The following is an 18,035-nucleotide window of genomic DNA, read 5'->3' as shown; positions in this document are numbered from 1 at the left end:
GCACGTTATAACTTTAGCAAAGTTCCCATTTCAGCAACAAGCGGACCTCATAAATCAACCGAATGACCTTCCTTTATCACTATTAAAAAACGTCTAACAAGACGTTGGAACTTTGACTCCATTTTCGAAAAGTTTTGTGATTTCTAATTTAGCCTGTAAGTTTATACCGTTTCTTTTCTCGTAAATTAGGCGATTAAGTAGGAGGAAGTGATTAACGTCACAATGACATCATTAATGATACTTTTAATTAATTCTACTCCATATCCACTTGACTACAGATATGCTAATATATATATATATATATATAAACAATATCTATAATAGCTTTATAGCATGCATAACTACAATCTTATAACGTAAATTGTATTATTGAACAATGTCATAAAAATTGTGGCCTTGTGAAAATTATATATAAAAAAAATTGCAATTATAATATAATATTTAATATTTAGTTATTGAACAACGCCATAAAAATTGTGACCTTGTGAAAATTATATATAAAGAAAATTGCAATTATAATATAATATTTAATATTTAGTTATTGAACAACGCTATAAAAATTGTGGCCTTGTGAAAATTATATATAAAGAAAATTGCAATTATAATATAATTTTTAATATTTAGTTAGTTATTATTATTATGTAATATAATTATAATGAAATACTATTATATATTATTATATTATAATAATATAATAATAATTATAATAATATTATTATATAGTATTATATTAGTATTATATTATATAGTAGTATTATATTATAATATAGTATTAGTATTATATTATATAGTATTATATAATAATATTAGATAATATAATTTTATTAATTATTATATATCATATAATATAACTATAATATATTATTATATGGTATTATTTAATGATATAAGAATATAATATAATATAATTTTATTAACTATTACATATTATATTATATTATTATAACATAATAACCGTAATATTGCAAATTACATTAATTCCTATACTAATAATGTAATAAAATAGGTTATACATTTCTAATTACAGGTTATAGGTGTCACTGAAATTGTTTTACTTTTTATTTAATCTATTTATATAGGCATACTTTTCCTCCAATAGCTCAAGGTTTCTTCAATGATATAGCCTTTTTACTTAGAATAATTCTCCAAATATTTCAAGAAATGTATTCGATTCCAATTCTAAGAGCTGGCTTCGCCATCAATGGCTTCATTGATTGTATCATGAAAAATCGGTGTGGAAAAATCAAAAAATCAAATATTGTTGATTTCCCTGGTCAACGTAATCTTGTTAAGTGTATCTTAAGTGTAAGTTCGTGATTCGTCATTTTCAGGAAGTACCACATTGTAAATGATATATGCGAAAAATTTGGCAAATGATTTCAATGTACTGCAATCACACCATCTGTTTCATATGTGTTTATAAATTTGATCTCGGGAGTGGGAGTGCACACTGTAGGTTGACTAGAAATTGACTACGTAATTATTGGTAATTATAATTAGTCGGTTATGCGCGCTCGCAGATATAGCACTTGGCATGAAACTCTTGGATTATCTTCATCGAATTTAGGAATTATCTGTACGAAAATTCAACACCAAAGTGAATTATTGCCTGGAAAAAGAAGAACCGTGTTTAGTGATATAATCGTGTAATTAGCTGTAAGTATCGACACCCGAACGTCTTACTTCTCAACAAATTTAATCCAAATTCCAAAATTGGAACACAGTATCTTCCGTAGCGAAGTAAACATTTTCTTTTTATTATTTAATTTGTAATTTACAATTTGTCTAAGTAAAAATGAGATGAAAAAGTTTTGTTGAAGATTTGTGGAATTATTGATAATATTATGGATAGATTTATTGTTTCTGAACAATTTAAAACTTATTTATAATATTAGAGGTATCTTTAACTTTTAAACAATCCTGCGAATTTATCGATCACTTGCATTTTTTTATTTTTTTCTTCCTGTCGACGCATTATTTAATTCCTTAACTTTATATTTTAAGCATCTTCTTTCAAATGTCGAATAAAAATAAAATGAGAATGAAACCGCAGGAAAGTTACCCCCTCCCCGATTTCGATGATTTTAATATATGTTACAAAAATGTTGAGCGATCTTTTCTATAAATATAACCAGCGTATTATATAATATTAATTTATGTTATGTAATATATAATAGCAGTATTATATGAATCTATTATATAAGATATATAATATTTAATAATATCGTATTATATGTAATATTATAACTGATAATACCTTTAATATAAATAATTATAATGATAAGAAATTTCCTACCGTGATAGTCCACGTGTGTTTGGCTCTTAATATTTAGCAGAGGCCCAAAATTTAATTATATTATTTATGTTGCTTAGCTTTCCAAAATTTTGTTTCTTTAATACTAATCATTTTTCGACATAGATACCTTATTAACTTTTTATAAGGAATTAATCTGTTCTAATCTTTGATTTTCATGAATGGAACTCCTATTAATCAGAACAGAAATCTCAACATACTATTCGTTACATTTAGAAAAATCGAAAGTTATCCCTGAGAAATTAATTGGCCATAGTGTTTTGTCTTAATAAATTTGTTCTGTTAGGTCTGCAATTCTTCGAATTTAGGAAAAAATCTTAACCGTTTGTTTTTCTTTTCAGACAACTGACAGTGTTCTCTGTTAATTTTGTTAAGGTGAACGAGTATAAGAAATATTACAAAATGAACGATGTGAATTATTTCATGAATGTCACTGGTCCCGAGCACTGGATAATATTTGACTTTGAAACAACTGACTTTATCTGGAACGTTCTGATATGGATGAGAAATTATTGGTGGAAGTGCTTTTACTATACTGCTATCTATTTAGTCGTCATTTTCACAGGGAAGCTTTATATGTCAAATAAACCAAAGTTTGATCTGAGGAATACACTCGCGTTATGGAGCGGATTGCTTGCAATATTCTCCATTATAGGAACTATAAGAACAATGCCAGAGTTGTTTCACATATTATACAATCACGGATTTTACTATAGTATTTGTTCGAACAGGTAATTTCTATCTTAAAGTATTGAAATATTTTCGGACGAATGGTACATTGAAAGTCGATCGTTAATTAAACTGTTGTTACTCGCTCGTTGCACTCTCGAATCATCAAATGCCTCTGTTAAAAGCGTTTTTTGATATCTTAAAAGCGAACGATGGTTCGTACGAAATCATCTAACGACGTCGTTGTTTTTTAAGCCTGTATTAGCCGTCAGGTCGACCGAATGACGAAATTAATTAGAAACTGCGTTCGTTGTAAAAACCTCGATTCTTGCCTGCACTTTCGATCTCATTTCCGCGCAACGATCGAGTAACCATATTTCTAATTTCGTATTTGAAAGAATAAACAATAAAAGCGTTAGTAAAATAGGATTTCTTACGTTCGTTTATTCATTCGTGAAATAATTTTCCGAAAATATTTTATTATTCTAATGTTTCGCATTATATGCTTTCAGTTACTATACTCATGATCATGTGTGTGCTTTCTGGTCGAGTTTGTTCGCCTTATCAAAGATCGTAGAACTTGGCGATACTGTCTTCATCGTGTTACGAAAGCAGCCATTAATATTTCTACATTGGTATCATCATATAACGGTTATCTATTTCACATGGTACTCTTATGCACTACTCACGGGAACATCCAGATGGTATATCGTGATGAATTACTTTGTCCATTCCTGGATGTACTCTTACTATGCTCTTAAAGCAATGGGATTCAAACCACCAAGATTCATCGCCATGATGATTACTACGATGCAGCTAGTGCAAATGGTCGTAGGTTTCTTTGTAACTGGCGCGGCTTACTATTATATAACTAATGGGGAGAAAGAATGCCACGCCACGACTCTCAACATCGTTTCCGGTTTGCTCATGTACTTCAGTTACTTCGTTCTATTCGCTATGTACTTTTACAAGACCTATCTGGCTGGCAATAGCAGGACGAAAGTCGAATAGGAATACCATCCCAATAGAACAAACGATTTTGCAGAAATGCTATTTAAAAATCGTGCTACCTATACTGCATACAATATTTACGTTTGTATTTATGGTAGTTTTATTATACGAAATATTTTGAAATCTCACTAATACTGTAACGAGACACGACTATCGTGATTACGATGGTAAAATTTGAAACGGATCTGAAAATGTAGAAACATTCGATAGCTACTCATCATCGTTACTAGGCGAAGGTTCGAGATCAAGTAGTGTAACATGATCCTGTGTCAGACATCGCTGAGACAATGTATCTAGGTACTAGCTCAAAAGCGAAAGCTTCTTATTTGCAACTTTTTTCAAGTTTTAAAGTAAACTTTTACTATTTGTAAGATCTTTCTGATTAAAACGAGACCAAACACGATATAATTTGAGTTACATTTACTTATTGATATGTATTTAATTATCGTTTATCAAGTAAGCAAATATGCTCAAAATTATATCGTGTTTGGTCTCGTTCTAATCAGAAAAATGTAACAAACATATCGGCGGAAGTTTCATTGATCATAAATTAAAAATAGAAAATATTGATTTTACGCCTCCTTAAACGTTTGTTGACCGCTTTGACTCTCGATTTTTCTTCGTTTCTTACTCGTGCTGTCCTTTTTTACGTTCGCTATGTCTAAGATCTGAGTTTTGAGGAATAGGATCGTTTCAGCATCTCCATAATTGCAACACTTAGGTCCCGATTTTCGTGCAATTATCAAACGTTTGCATATGTAGAAGTTACAAGATATTTATTGAAAACATACACTTCGCAAAAACCCTGAAGGTATTCGATAGTCAATTATTCAGCATATTAATAAGCTATAATATTCAGTCCATCCTTAGCACTAACTATATGTTTAAGACTATTATTTATATTGTATATTAACTTCGTTTTGTCGGTACAGTGCAGAATTAAATGTTGAACATTTAACAGTACAACGCCTGACGGGCATCAACATATTCACAATTATAGCTCACGGTAACAGCTTAGTACCGGCACAACAACATTATCCATGCGTCGGCAACATACGAGATCGCATTTCCAACCATTGCCCATTTTACAAAAGTATCGAAATTTATTATTAAAGAAACGGTTATAATAGCATTGTTACTTGATGAGAAAGAAGAGTGTATAGAAATCTGGGATTAAGAAAGAGCGAAGGTGAATTTCATACACTACATATATATGTAAATATGTCAACGACCCAATCTCAGATATTATTTAAAAAAATCGAAAATGTTATTCAAAAACGAAATACAAATTTTAGAAAAGCAATAACGACCATAGAGAAACTGGCAATATATTTAATTCTCGCTTGTCTATAATTTCATATTTTAATACGTCCCTCGGTGACTATTTGTCATAAGAAATGAATGAAATGAGAAGATAAACAATATTATAAATTCTTTTATCGAATATAGGAAAATAAATATTTAGGCTATTAAGATTTCGCATTCTTCACAAAGAATAAATCTATGCGATGGACATATAGCTCTTTCGTCCTTGTCACAGTGTGCACTATGCACATTTGTATTCTGTTTTTTCTTTGTCAAAAATATGACAATGACTCTTTTTCGTAGAAATCGTATGTATGTCTCTAATGACCATTATAAGAAGCCACATGGATCGATATACCTTGTACATATATTGTGCATAATTTACAGAGCGACACATTTGTGCGTGATGCTATGTATGGTTATACCAAAGAATGTACAATTTTAACTAGACAAAGGTGACTATGCTATTGAGGATAAGTGGACGCAGTTCTATTAAAATGTATGTAAATAATGTGAATTTGTCTATGTTGGTCTGAAATACGATCGTATACATAGGTTGGACATTCCAGGGGGGTAAGGGTTAAGGTTAGGTTTAGGTTTAGGTTTAGGATTGGGTTAGGGTTAGGGTTAGGTTTAGGTTTAGGTTTAGGGTTGGGTTAAGGTTAGGGTTAGGTTTCAACAAGACTCTTGACAAGGCAATCTCGGAAATTGTGCTTTACAAGACGCTTTTACAAACAGACACTAGAGAACACTGCGATCGAGATGTTAACACCATCCTTTGGTGAAAGTGTTAAACATAAAAAGAATAAACTAAATTGAGATTGTTCAATGTAAACTGAATACAATTACAATGCAAATGACTAAAATAGACTTTTCATAGTTCTTCACCAATTATTTCAAGTATTTGATAGAGAAAAATGTTGTTTAAATAAATATCAATTATGAGCCATTATTAAATATGTATTATTATCTCCAACAAAAAAGTTGAACAAAAATATAACTTCCAAATCAAATCTGTACCCATATATTTAATAGTTTATATTTGACGTGTATATTGGAAACTAAACTTTAGCTTTTTTTTAATGCATTAAAATATTGTGTAACTGTTAACACTCTATTATGTGTAAATAGTATCTTGTCCAAAATATTATCCATAATTGAAACATTTTGATGTTATTAAATTTTGTATTGAAGAAGCAAAATTATACAGCCTACGAAGGTTTTTAATAGTAAAGAACTATGTATATTATATGACATTTGTTAGATATTAATTAGATGCAAAGTAATAGCAATATAATTGTAATGATAATGTAGTATCTAAATGGGTCTTAGAGGAAAGGACAAGTAATGATGTTTTGATTTAATTAATAATATTCGAAGCAACGAAATAATTACAATGCTGTCGTACGTCTTATTTTCATACGCGGCTTTCCACTTCCCGATTCATACTCTCCGGCTTCTACACCCACTCACTCTCGCTTCTCAACTCACACTCTGCATACCTTTTGCATCCGTCCTCTCCGGCATCTCAACTAACTCACTGCCTTTAGCGTCTCTTTGTCTTTTCCCGTCGTTCGAGACACGTGTCCCGAAACGCCCGTGGCCAGGGTCACGCAGGTCCTTTCCACGAAACTATCCACTTAAAAAGAAGACCAACGACACATTGATGTACCCGACGATGCCGCGGGCATTGTTTATGGTTCGGCCGATATCTTAGGCCTTTTGTCCACGATACTACAATAATAAATTTAAGACAAAAGTCGCTGACTATTACCACTATCGCGGTACGGCTTTTCTTTCCATCCTCCCTGGGTGGGTCGAGTACGAGGAGATATTCGACAACCGTGAGATCGAGCTTCGACGTCGACTGCTAATTGTAATGAAATTCGGTCAAATGGAAAGCTCCATGTAACTTTAACGGGAACAAAAAAGGATTGTAAGATGCGTTCTTACCGAAACAAAGCAGGAGAGACACGAAACAATTTATAATTACGATACTTGTCCCGACAAGCCAAGGATGCATCTTGGCATATCTTTTATAAATTATTGCAAAAAAAATACAGAAAAAATATTGAAAAATGATACGTTCAAAGATATAAATATATATAGATTATTAAGATATAATGTTCCTTTAAGTTAATTTTTGTATAAAATCATTTTATATTACCTACAAGACACTCGTCACATACGTGCAAAATCACCTCGAGTTGCTGCCACGTCCGATTGAAAAGGTCGTCGAATGCAAAGGGTTAAATCTTACCTTCTCGACTCAAGCATGTCACTGCGGATAAATTGATCAACATAGTCCGGTCTTTAGAATCGCCTGCCATGGAATTTATTATATAGATATATTATATTAAATTATATTATATTAGATATTAGAATAAATTTTGTATGAAATTTGTATAAACATTGTTTATATGTACTATTATTTATTAATTATTTATAAAGGCAAAGGATTAGAGGAAACATTAATCCTATCTACTCGAAAATTCCGTGAGGCGATTTTTAGTATTACATACTACTTTACTACATACTTTAGTATTACTTTAGTATTACATACATTTAGTATTACATATAGGATTTTAATGAGTAGGTAGGTATAACGTTTAATCTTTGAATATCCTGCAAAATTTGACAGTAACACATACATTTTCGGATAGGTTTCAAATTTTCTTATTATAATCACGGTAGTCGTGTTTTATTACAGTGCTAATGAAATTTCATATACTTCTAAACATTTTCGTGCGTTACATATTAAGTATTGATTAGGATGCATGATTCCATCGAGAAAGAACAATGAGATATACAGGGTGACGAAATTAAAGTAGCTTAAAATTTAAGTGATATGTATTTCTACAAGCGAAAATACGACGAAAATGAAGGATAAAGACCATTACGTTTGGCATTTTGTTTAGTAGATATTGACATTTGCAAATTAATCAAAATGCCCTTGTGAGTTGGCAACCTTCTTTACAAGGATGAATGAAAAGTAAAGCCTAAGGCGACGTAGGCGCAATGATCCTCAAACTTCACATTTTTCAACCGGTGTACTGTAAGAACATATGAAATATCTGATAATTTAGTCCGCTGATCTTAAATTGCAAAATATAAGAAGTAGTCATCCGGCGTAAATATCTTGTCTCTATATAATGTAAAAGATATAATACAAACGCAAGCTCTTACAATTCGCTGTAACACGATTTGGCAAGTACAAAATGGAACGCAATGAGAATTTTTTAGAAATTAGAAATTTTCATTCGAACAAGCGTGTGTATTATCTCAAATTTTAGAATACTGAAATCTTAAATTTATCTTTAGTTCGTAAAATATTAATAATAATTAATATTTTTCGCTGTAGAAATGCAACAATTCGAAACTTTCCTGGTAAAAAGTCGATGATATTTTTCACAATTATTAATTTTTAAAATGTTACATTTTTCAATATTTCTATACTCACAAATTCTTTTGTCGGAAACTTTATAAAAATTCGTCAAAAGATTCTTTTCGATTTCAAGGAGATCCTTATTAATTCATTAATAATACATGTAACGCTAATCCTGTCTAATCCTAAGCTAGTCATCATAAAATTGATTGTTAAATTAAATTTTTTCATTTCATTTATCACAAACATTTTTTACGTCTTTCAGTTAAGAAACTTCGATGTTTCATTTCATCTTGTCATCGCGTGATGTTTCATTGACATATGCTCTTTTAGCTTTGTTTTCAGATTTCTTAGATAGATAAGCCCGCTGGAAGAATCTAGCGAATAGAATGAAATAGCTGAGGTACATCAGCATCGAAAGTTTCATGTTGTAACGTGTAACGTTACATTCGTTGTTTTGTAAGTAGTAGTAAGCCGCGAAAACTATAACGCAACCTACAATCATTTGTATCAATTGTAGCGTAGTGATCATTATGGCTATCCATTTTGGTGGATTGAATCTCATTGCTTTCAGACCGTAATAACAATACATCCACGAGTGAACGAAGAAGTTCATCGTAGTGAACCATCTGCCAGTAGCTGAAGTTTCCGCATAAGAGTACCATGTATAAAGAAGAACCGTTATATGGTGGTACCAGTGCAGAAATATTAATGGTTGCTTTCGTAAAACGATGAAGGCCGTGTCACCGAGTTCTAATAACTTCGACATTGTAAACAAGAACGTCCAAAAGGCTGCAACGGAGTCTTGTGTAAGGAAACTGAAATGTAAATAATTACGTTTCTGCTGTGAGTTAATATTCTGGAAATATGTATGATTGTATGTAATATGATATTAGTCTTGTAACTTAAAAATATTTTTAGGAATAAAGTATTAAAGTGAAATTACTTCGGAACACAGACGCTATAGTAAAAGCCATAATTGCTTAAAATGTGGTACATTTCTGATCCCATTCGAAGAAAGCCAAGAACGGAGAACGTCGCAAGCATAAAACTCCATAAAGTAAGCCAACGTCTTAGGTCGAACTTTGGCTTATCTGACAGGTAATACTTCCCGGAAAAAACTAGAATGACGTAGATAGCACAATATACGAAGCAGTATGGCAAATGATTGTTCATTGGCGTCACAGTATCCCAATAAATAAAATTTTTTTCCAAGTTCAAGACATACGAGTAATTAGGCAAAGAGATCTGCATGTAGTTTATATTTTCCTTCATCTTATCCATTTTAACGTTCGTCTTAAAATTTGCCTTTTCTACCCAAGATGTTTACCTCTGTTGTCAATCTATCGAAAAGGAAGAATCGGATACAGTGTAATTTATATTCTGACAAACATGATGAATTGTCTCGTGTAATATAATTACTGTGTATTAATTATTAGTGTATAATATAATTATTTATAAACTATTCCGTGGTTTGGTGTAAACGTCTATGGCGATATGCACGTTATCCAATTGTGATTATTAATGCTCGTGTCATAAAAATGCATTTTATCTTTAATAGATCCGATAACAAACTATCTTATTCTTAAATTATGTTATCTCGTTAGGGGAAAAATGATAAACTATCTGAACTATACTATAATGGGTCACAACATTCAATAACAAAAATTGACAAGTATATGTTAACTTTATCTATATATTGTAGATCAATTAATTTCTTTAAATGTTGTGTACTTAGATGAACTTCTTATTTTGAATTTGTATTTTTTCAGGTTTAACACTTTCCGAGATACTCTGCAAAATAATATGTAGAATATACATTTCCAGGCTTTTGCACAACTCTGCTAATACTAATTGCCTGTTCGGTGATTTTTATTCAATGAATATGAAAATATTTGTTAAAATACTCAAACAATTTCACCAGCCGCTGTGTATACAAAATATATAACATATTTAAGAGTTAATACCAACGTATATCGTAAAATAAAATTCTTCTTGTACGATGGGAAGTTCAAATTAGTCGATTCCAACGTTAATATCCCTTGTATCCAATTAATTCGACAATGATTGAATTGCCACCAAATTCTTGTTCTTCCTACAACCAGAAAAATGAGACTGAAGACTGAATTATAGAAATCATTGCCACTTGGCTGCAAAATTCCCACTCCTGATGCTGAATTAATAAATATGAATGTATACACGTGGAATATTCTTACAGAATACGCTTATTGGATATGTACGTTGGATCGAAGAATTTGCTTACGGGTGTCTTTTTATGTATATCTATCGTTCTAATGTGATATAATAACTTTAGTACATACTATATCACATTCTTGATCAAACAGTAATGTAGATTTCACACAAATGTAATTTCTATTGCGATGAATTTTTAAAAGGAATGTTCCAATGATCTTTAAAAATTTTATTAAATGACTTTAGACAATAGGTTTCATTTTTACTTTTACGCTGAATATCAAAATTCCAATTTATCCGTATTTTATACAATTTTCTTGAACTTAGAACACAGTCAAATTTTCCTAAAAATGGCTCAACATTCAATAACAAAAAGTGACGAAAATATGTTAACTTTATCTATATGTTGTGGGCCAGTCAATTTTTTTAAATGTTGCTTGCATAAGTGAAATTATTTTGAATTTGAACTTCCTCACAATTGTCGAGATTCTGAAATGAGAATAGATTCTGAGAACTAGTATCCACTTATATATTTATAGTATCTATTTACATCTCATTATCTCTCCTACTCAATTACTTCGACTTTGGACTTTTTTCATTATAATAGATATAAACCAATGATATTGCGTATAATTAATGTATATCTGTTGTAATTAATGCTTATCATTATGTTAATACTTAACCACTTACTTATGCACTCGCCATAGGGAGCTATACGTTTCCCGAGTCACGACTAGCATACTTCAAATCCGATGGACCGATGATGGAGATAAAGATATGGCAGCCTTGGCGACGATGTATATCGCCGAGGTGCCTAATGAGTCATCTATATCCTAGTTTGCTGTTGAGTGCCGAAGCGTGCAGGCGCGTGCCCAGTGCCCTGTGAAGTTCACAAAACTACACGTGACGCCCATCTGTCGAAAGCGAATCCATCAAACCTAGCCAAGTGTTCACACAGCCTCTCGACCAGTTTTTTCATATTGAATTAACTAGCTCGATGATGGCCCAAACATCCCAAACAGGCTCTCCGGAGCTAAGTTATAACACCGCCGTTCTTCCTCCCCCGTGGCAAAGGGGCAATACATCTCTCTTTGCAAACGACCAGCACATGAAAAAACGCAAGCTGGAAACAATCAAGACAAATGTGACCAAGAGTCAAACTAAACCACCAGCTAGCCAAGTGACCACCTACAACAGGTTCTCAATACTTGAGACTACAGAAGACTCCATGAACACAACCGAAATGGTAAATAATCTACATACCCAAAGAATTGGACACAGTCACTCAGTGGACACTCAGAAAATAGTGTTCCCACCCCACAAAACACAGACAACTTCACCAGACTCGAAAATCTTATCGAGAAGCAAACTGAGCAAATTAACAACTTGCTGTCACTACTCACACTCTTCATGGACAAATTAATACGAACAGAAGCAAAATAAAACCAATGCGTATAGCTCTGTGGAACGCCAACGGTCTAGCTCAGCACAAATTTGAACTAGAACTATTCTTAAAACAACAGCAAATCGACGTAATGCTCATATCTGAAACCCACTTCACCGAAAAAAACTACCTCAAAATACACGGCTACAACTTCTACCACACCCAACACCCCAGTGGAAAGGCACACGGCGGCACCGGAATCATCATCAAATCCAGCATTAAGCACTACGAGCTTCCATCATTCCAGAAAAACTACCTTCAAGCCACAAGCGTAGCAATAGAAAACCGCCATGGTACTGTAGTATCGGAAAAAGGATAGGATTAGGATAATTTAGATTTGTAAAATTCTCCTAATACTATTTATTAAGATAAATGAAAATAACAGAGATTAATTGGACAGAGAACGATAAATATTCAACTTGAACTAAAACACAAAAGTCTTATTCCGTTCAAATCACTCTCGTAACTCTATAACTCTCGTCTTCGGCATCTGCACTCGCACGCTCTCGCTTCTCAACTCATACTGTACGCCTTTTGCATTCGTTTTCACCGGCGTCTCAACTAACACTGCCTTTAGCATCTCTTTTGTCTTTTCCCGCTCTATCGCGCACGTGTCCCGAAAACGCCCGTGGCCAGGGTCACGCAGGCCTTTTCCACGAAACTGTTCACTTGAAAGGACCGACGACACATTGATGTACCCGACGATGCCGCGGCTCTCGCGACATTGTTTACGATTCGGCCGATATCTTAGGCCTTTTGTCCATGATACTACAGTACAATCACCACCTCAGCAGTATACTGCCCCCCCCCCAGACACTCGATTGCTAAAGAGAACTTCGACAGCCTCTTTGACGCCCTAGGTAATAGATTCATAGCTGGAGGAGACTATAACGCCAAACATACCCAATGTGACAGCAGACTTGTCACAGCAAGAGGCAAAAAGCTCCTGAAAAGCATAACCACCAACAATCTCAACTACCTCACCACATATAAACCCACATACTGGCCCACCGACACTAACAAAATTCCCGATTTACTCGACTTCTTCATAACCAAAAATATCTCGCCCAGATATGTCCAAATCAACTCCTCGACTGAACTCTCTTCCGACCACTCCCCCGTAATAGCAACAGTCGGTTCAGCAATAATCGAGAACCCACCTAATGGCCTTATTCACAACCAACTCACCAACTGGCAGCTCTTTAGAGAAGTCTTTAACCGCTCAACCTCTGCCTCAATCTCACTAAAAACAAAGGAAGATATCGAAACTGCCACAGAATACTTAAACACGAGCATAATAAACGCTATCCGCTCCTCAACACCTACTAAGACTTCTATCAGTAAACACGAATATCCCCATTACATATTAAACAAAATCACAGAAAAACGAAGACTAAGAAGAGTATGGCAAACCCAGAGAACACCGGACGACAAACGCAAACTAAACAACGCAACCAGAAAGTTAACCAAAATCATTAAAAAATACAAAAATGACTGTTTCCAAAAGTACCTCGTCAATTTGTCCCCCTCTGCCGACTCTAACTACTCACTATGGAAGGCTTCCAGGAAACTCACGCGTCCCCCGCAAATAATCCCACCAATTCGCTGTCCGCAAGGCGGATGGGCACGAAGCCCTATAGAAAAAGCCAACCTGTTCGCCAACTACCTATCCAACGTTTTTAAACCTCATTCCTCCAATACCGCTCTGGAAATAACAGAATATCTGCATTCTCCCTTTCAAATATCTCTCCCCATTAAACCTTTCATTTCTCTAGAGGTTACTGAATTAATCCATCGTCTGAACCCCAGGAAAGCACCGGGACATGATCAAATAAGTAACAAAGCAATTAAGGAACTATCTGTAAAAGGGATTGCACTCATTTCTTCAATCTTCAACGCAATTCTTCGCCTTGAATACCATCCCAAAACCTGGAAAACGTCACAAATTACGCTCATCCCTAGACCCGGAAAACCAATACACGAAACTAGCTCCTATCGCCCAATTAGTCTTCTACCCACTTTGTCTAAACTTTTCCAAAAATTTGTAACGAATCGACTTTTTCCACTCCTAGAGGATCTGAAAACCCTGCCAGATCATCAATTCGGTTTTCGGAAGCAGCATTCCACAATAGAGCAAATCTATCGAATAACACATAATATCAGCCAAACCCTCGAAAAGAAAAAATACTGCTCAGCGATATTCCTTGATATCCAACAGGCATTCGACAAAGTATGGCATGAAGGGCTTCTTTACAAACTTAAAGAAGTCCTACCACACACTTACTACTCCATTCTAAAGTCCTACCTAACCAATAGGCAATTCATGGTTAAATACGTAGACGCCATTACCACAACTTTCCCAATAGAAGCGGGCATACCCCAAGGCAGTGTCCTCGGACCCCTTCTATTCTCCATCTACACTGCCGACTTACCAATATCGACAGAAATAACCATAGCAACATTTGCCGACGACACAGCGCTATTAGCGTCCCACGGCAACCCGATAATAGCCTCATCCACTCTCCAGCGAGGACTCGACTCTATGAAAAAGTGGTTCCATAAATGGGACTTCAAAATTAATGACAAAAAATCCACACATGTAACCTTTACGCTGCGAAAACAAACCTGACCACAGGTCTCCATTAACAATATAACAGGTCCTAACAAGGACACAGTCAGATACCTGGGCATGACTCTGGACAGGAGATTAACAATCTGGAAACAACGTATCGTAGACAAATCTAAACAACTCAGGGACAAACTCAAAAAATTTTATTAGCTCGTTGGCCGTCGCTCCAACCTAAGCACGCAGAACAAAATTACGCTCTATAAGACTGTAATAAAACCTGTCTGGACCTACGGAATCCAACTATGAGGAACAGCAAGTAATTCCAACATTGAAATACTCCAACGCTTCCAATCGAAAACGCTAAGATCTCTATTAAATGCACCCCGGTATGTTACAAACGAAACAATCCACCGCGACCTCAAGATACCTACAGTCAAAGATGAAATACACAAGTCCAGAAGCAGATATAACACAAGAGTCAACAACCACCATAACCCATTAGTCATCCATCTACTAGACACGACGGACCAGATCCGCAGACTAAAAAGAAAATACCCTCTAAATTAAATCCTTAGATTCTACTAGAACCAACAATATAAAACTATTATAAGCCATGTCATTGTATCACGCCAAATGAAGTTACTGAAAATTCTCAACGAGAATTGATTGTAAATATTCTATATTCTAAAAAAAAAAAAAAAAAAAAAAAAAAAAAAAATTACTTGTTAGGACGACGCTTCATTATTCGAACCGACCACCAAGCCCTTAAGTGGCTACACAATTGCAAAGACCTCTCTAATCGACTGATTCGTTGAAGACTTAGACTCGAAGAATACGACTATAAAATCGAATACACAAAAGGTAAAGATAACACAGCTGCAGACGCCTTATCTAGGGTTCACGCGGTAACTCGCAAGTAGTTAATCTCGGCCTATTAATTAACCACACTAATTCATTCAACGCATGGAAAAACAACAACGAGAATCCGAAACTCTTAGAAATTAAACCAAATGATCAAACATTTTACCAATTAATTCGAAACGATTTAGGAGAATACGACGAGACACTTTGGATCAGAAAACTTTACAAAATTCTTAAAAATACAACAAAAATCGACATAGGAAATAACGATTTCACTGAATTAGAGAAAACGCAGATTAAACTCATGCTAATATATTTTAACGACACATACAAGGAAATTACTTATGCGCCTAACTCCATCTTAAAACTAGACGAAAGCGAAATACTACAAGCAATAAAGGAAAACCATAACGACGCCGTAGGACATTTAGGGATACAGAAATCGTATCAACGGATTAAGGATAAGTTCAAAATCCCCGGCCTTTTTAAAAGAGTAGAAAACTTCGTGAAGACATATGACACGTGTCAAAAGGAGAAACTAACATGTATCAGACCCAAAGAGTCGTCACAGATCTTAGACACGCCACTTCATCCTAACAACAAGATCGCTATGGACATCATAGGGCCGATGACGAAAACCAAACGCGGAAATCAATATATACTTTTAATTCACGACGAACTTACGAAATATCGGATCCTTGTTCCCATTAAAACGCAACGAACTGAATCTATAATTAACGTGCTCATTAAGCACTGTGTTCACATATTTTCGGCACCAAAGACGATTCTAACAGACCAAGGACAAAATTTTATTAGCGATCTAATGACGAATTTAGAAGAGGCCTTTCAAATCAAACACGCCAAAAAACTTCATTTCACGCACAGAGTAACGGATCCCTCGAAAGAACACATGCCTTGGTTAAAGATTTAATTCGTACTGCATTACACGACAATGACAAAGAATGGGATGAAATACTTAATTTCATTTGTTTAGGATACAACACTGCAAAACATGAAGAAACAGGATTCTCCGAATTGACTTTTGAGCGAAAAGCGAACTTACCTTCTGCAATATCTAAATTCCCCACATTTACCTATGACGGTATGTACTCACTTTGGCAAAAACAGTTAAATAAATATTGGGAAACAGCTGACAAAACACTTATTCAAAATAAGCTACGCTACAAGCGAGACCAAGAAAGAAAGATTGTTAAAACTCAGACCGTGTTTAGGAAAGGAGACTTTGTTTTAATTCACAATGACCATAAAAGAGATAAGTTGGACATTGAATGGTTAGGACCCTATAGAATCAACGATGTGAAAACTCCTTACTATATTATATCTATTGACAATATTAAGAAAAAGATACATGGTAACCGATTGAAAACGTACTTTTTTCAGGATAATGCTGACCCTAGCACTAATAACAATACCCTTGGTTAGTTGTCTTAAATTCACAGGATAGGAATTACGATTTATAAACAAATTCAACCAATTCTACTACGATCTTAGAGGACCAAGATCAATCAAACTGGGGGGTACGTCACGAACGGCATACAATGTATATCTAATGAGTTATCTATCTATCTATAATGTATATCTAATGAGTTATCTATCTATCTATAATGTATATCTAATGAATTATCTATCTATCTATAATGTATATCTAATGAGTCATCTATATCCTAACGATCCTTCCACCGAATGTTCTAGAAGCGTGGCAATGGTTACGTACGCCTACAGAGTAGTGAGGATATTGAGGAATGATAAACAAAGAAAAAACAGATCCCACCGAAAGTCAAATTGTAAGAGTTTCAGTCTTGGAAAGTCACGGCTGGAGCTCAGAACCAAATCGCAGTCAGTGTAAACTCAGAATACAAGAAATAAAATCTCTTGTTTTTTTGTTACCTTATTTTTTTCTTTTCGTTCGAGCTACCCCCTTTTTTATTCTACGTGACACCCGCCACGCTAAGACAAGCTAACATATACGCTGTCCACGTGATTTTTCCAAACATCGAGGACTAATATTCACTACTTAAAAAACAAAAGAGCCTAAAAATTATTTAAGTAAATAAATATTTTAATAAAAATTCATAATGCACCTTAATATTTCTTTACAATGTTATTGTTCGATTATAACTTTATTTAGTCATAACTGATAGTGTAATTTTTTAATTAATTTTAACACCACTAGATTGGTGTATTTTATTATATGCTGTACATTATAGAAGCAGAAAAAGTGGCGCACTTAATTGAAAACAATTCCAGATAAACAATAACTGTT

General features: G+C 34.0%; 2 protein-coding genes and 1 long non-coding RNA gene across 6 annotated transcripts; 2 read left to right on the top strand and 1 right to left on the bottom strand.

Annotated features, from left to right (window-relative positions):
• Nucleotides 1–1,483: 1,483 nt before the first annotated feature.
• LOC100649787 (elongation of very long chain fatty acids protein 6) lies at nucleotides 1,484–6,251 on the top strand. Its single transcript, XM_003401725.4, has 3 exons — nucleotides 1,484–1,656; nucleotides 2,656–3,045; nucleotides 3,496–6,251. Exons 2-3 carry the CDS (start codon nucleotides 2,717–2,719, stop codon nucleotides 3,992–3,994), a joined length of 828 nt encoding a protein of 275 aa, XP_003401773.1. The 5' UTR covers nucleotides 1,484–1,656; nucleotides 2,656–2,716; the 3' UTR covers nucleotides 3,995–6,251.
• A 1,708-nt stretch (nucleotides 6,252–7,959) lies between these two features.
• Nucleotides 7,960–11,724, bottom strand: LOC100649601 (elongation of very long chain fatty acids protein 6). 3 transcript variants are annotated; one of them, XM_048413108.1, is made up of 3 exons: nucleotides 11,568–11,724; nucleotides 9,631–10,027; nucleotides 7,960–9,502 (listed from the first exon to the last, which is right to left on the bottom strand). In XM_048413108.1, the coding sequence occupies exons 2-3, from the start codon at nucleotides 9,966–9,968 to the stop codon at nucleotides 8,968–8,970; spliced, it is 873 nt and encodes a 290-aa protein (XP_048269065.1). In that variant the 5' UTR covers nucleotides 9,969–10,027; nucleotides 11,568–11,724; the 3' UTR covers nucleotides 7,960–8,967. The 3 variants fall into 3 exon arrangements, with proteins under 3 accessions (XP_048269065.1, XP_012173152.1, XP_003401772.1); XM_012317762.3 differs by lacking the exon at nucleotides 11,568–11,724 and adding an exon at nucleotides 10,652–10,814; XM_003401724.4 differs by lacking the exon at nucleotides 11,568–11,724 and adding an exon at nucleotides 10,656–10,814.
• A 253-nt stretch (nucleotides 11,725–11,977) lies between these two features.
• Nucleotides 11,978–18,035, top strand: LOC125386532. 2 transcript variants are annotated; one of them, XR_007226770.1, is made up of 4 exons: nucleotides 11,978–12,123; nucleotides 16,746–16,853; nucleotides 17,153–17,289; nucleotides 17,465–18,035. It is a non-coding gene; the product is annotated as an uncharacterized LOC125386532 (long non-coding RNA). The 2 variants fall into 2 exon arrangements; XR_007226769.1 differs by lacking the exon at nucleotides 11,978–12,123 and having other exon boundaries at nucleotides 16,175–16,853.

Source organism: Bombus terrestris, chromosome 16, assembly GCF_910591885.1.
Source record: "Bombus terrestris chromosome 16, iyBomTerr1.2, whole genome shotgun sequence".
NCBI lineage: Eukaryota > Metazoa > Arthropoda > Insecta > Hymenoptera > Apidae > Bombus > Bombus terrestris.
Note: the sequence above shows the minus strand (reverse complement) of the source record. Positions and strands in the feature narration are given on the sequence as shown.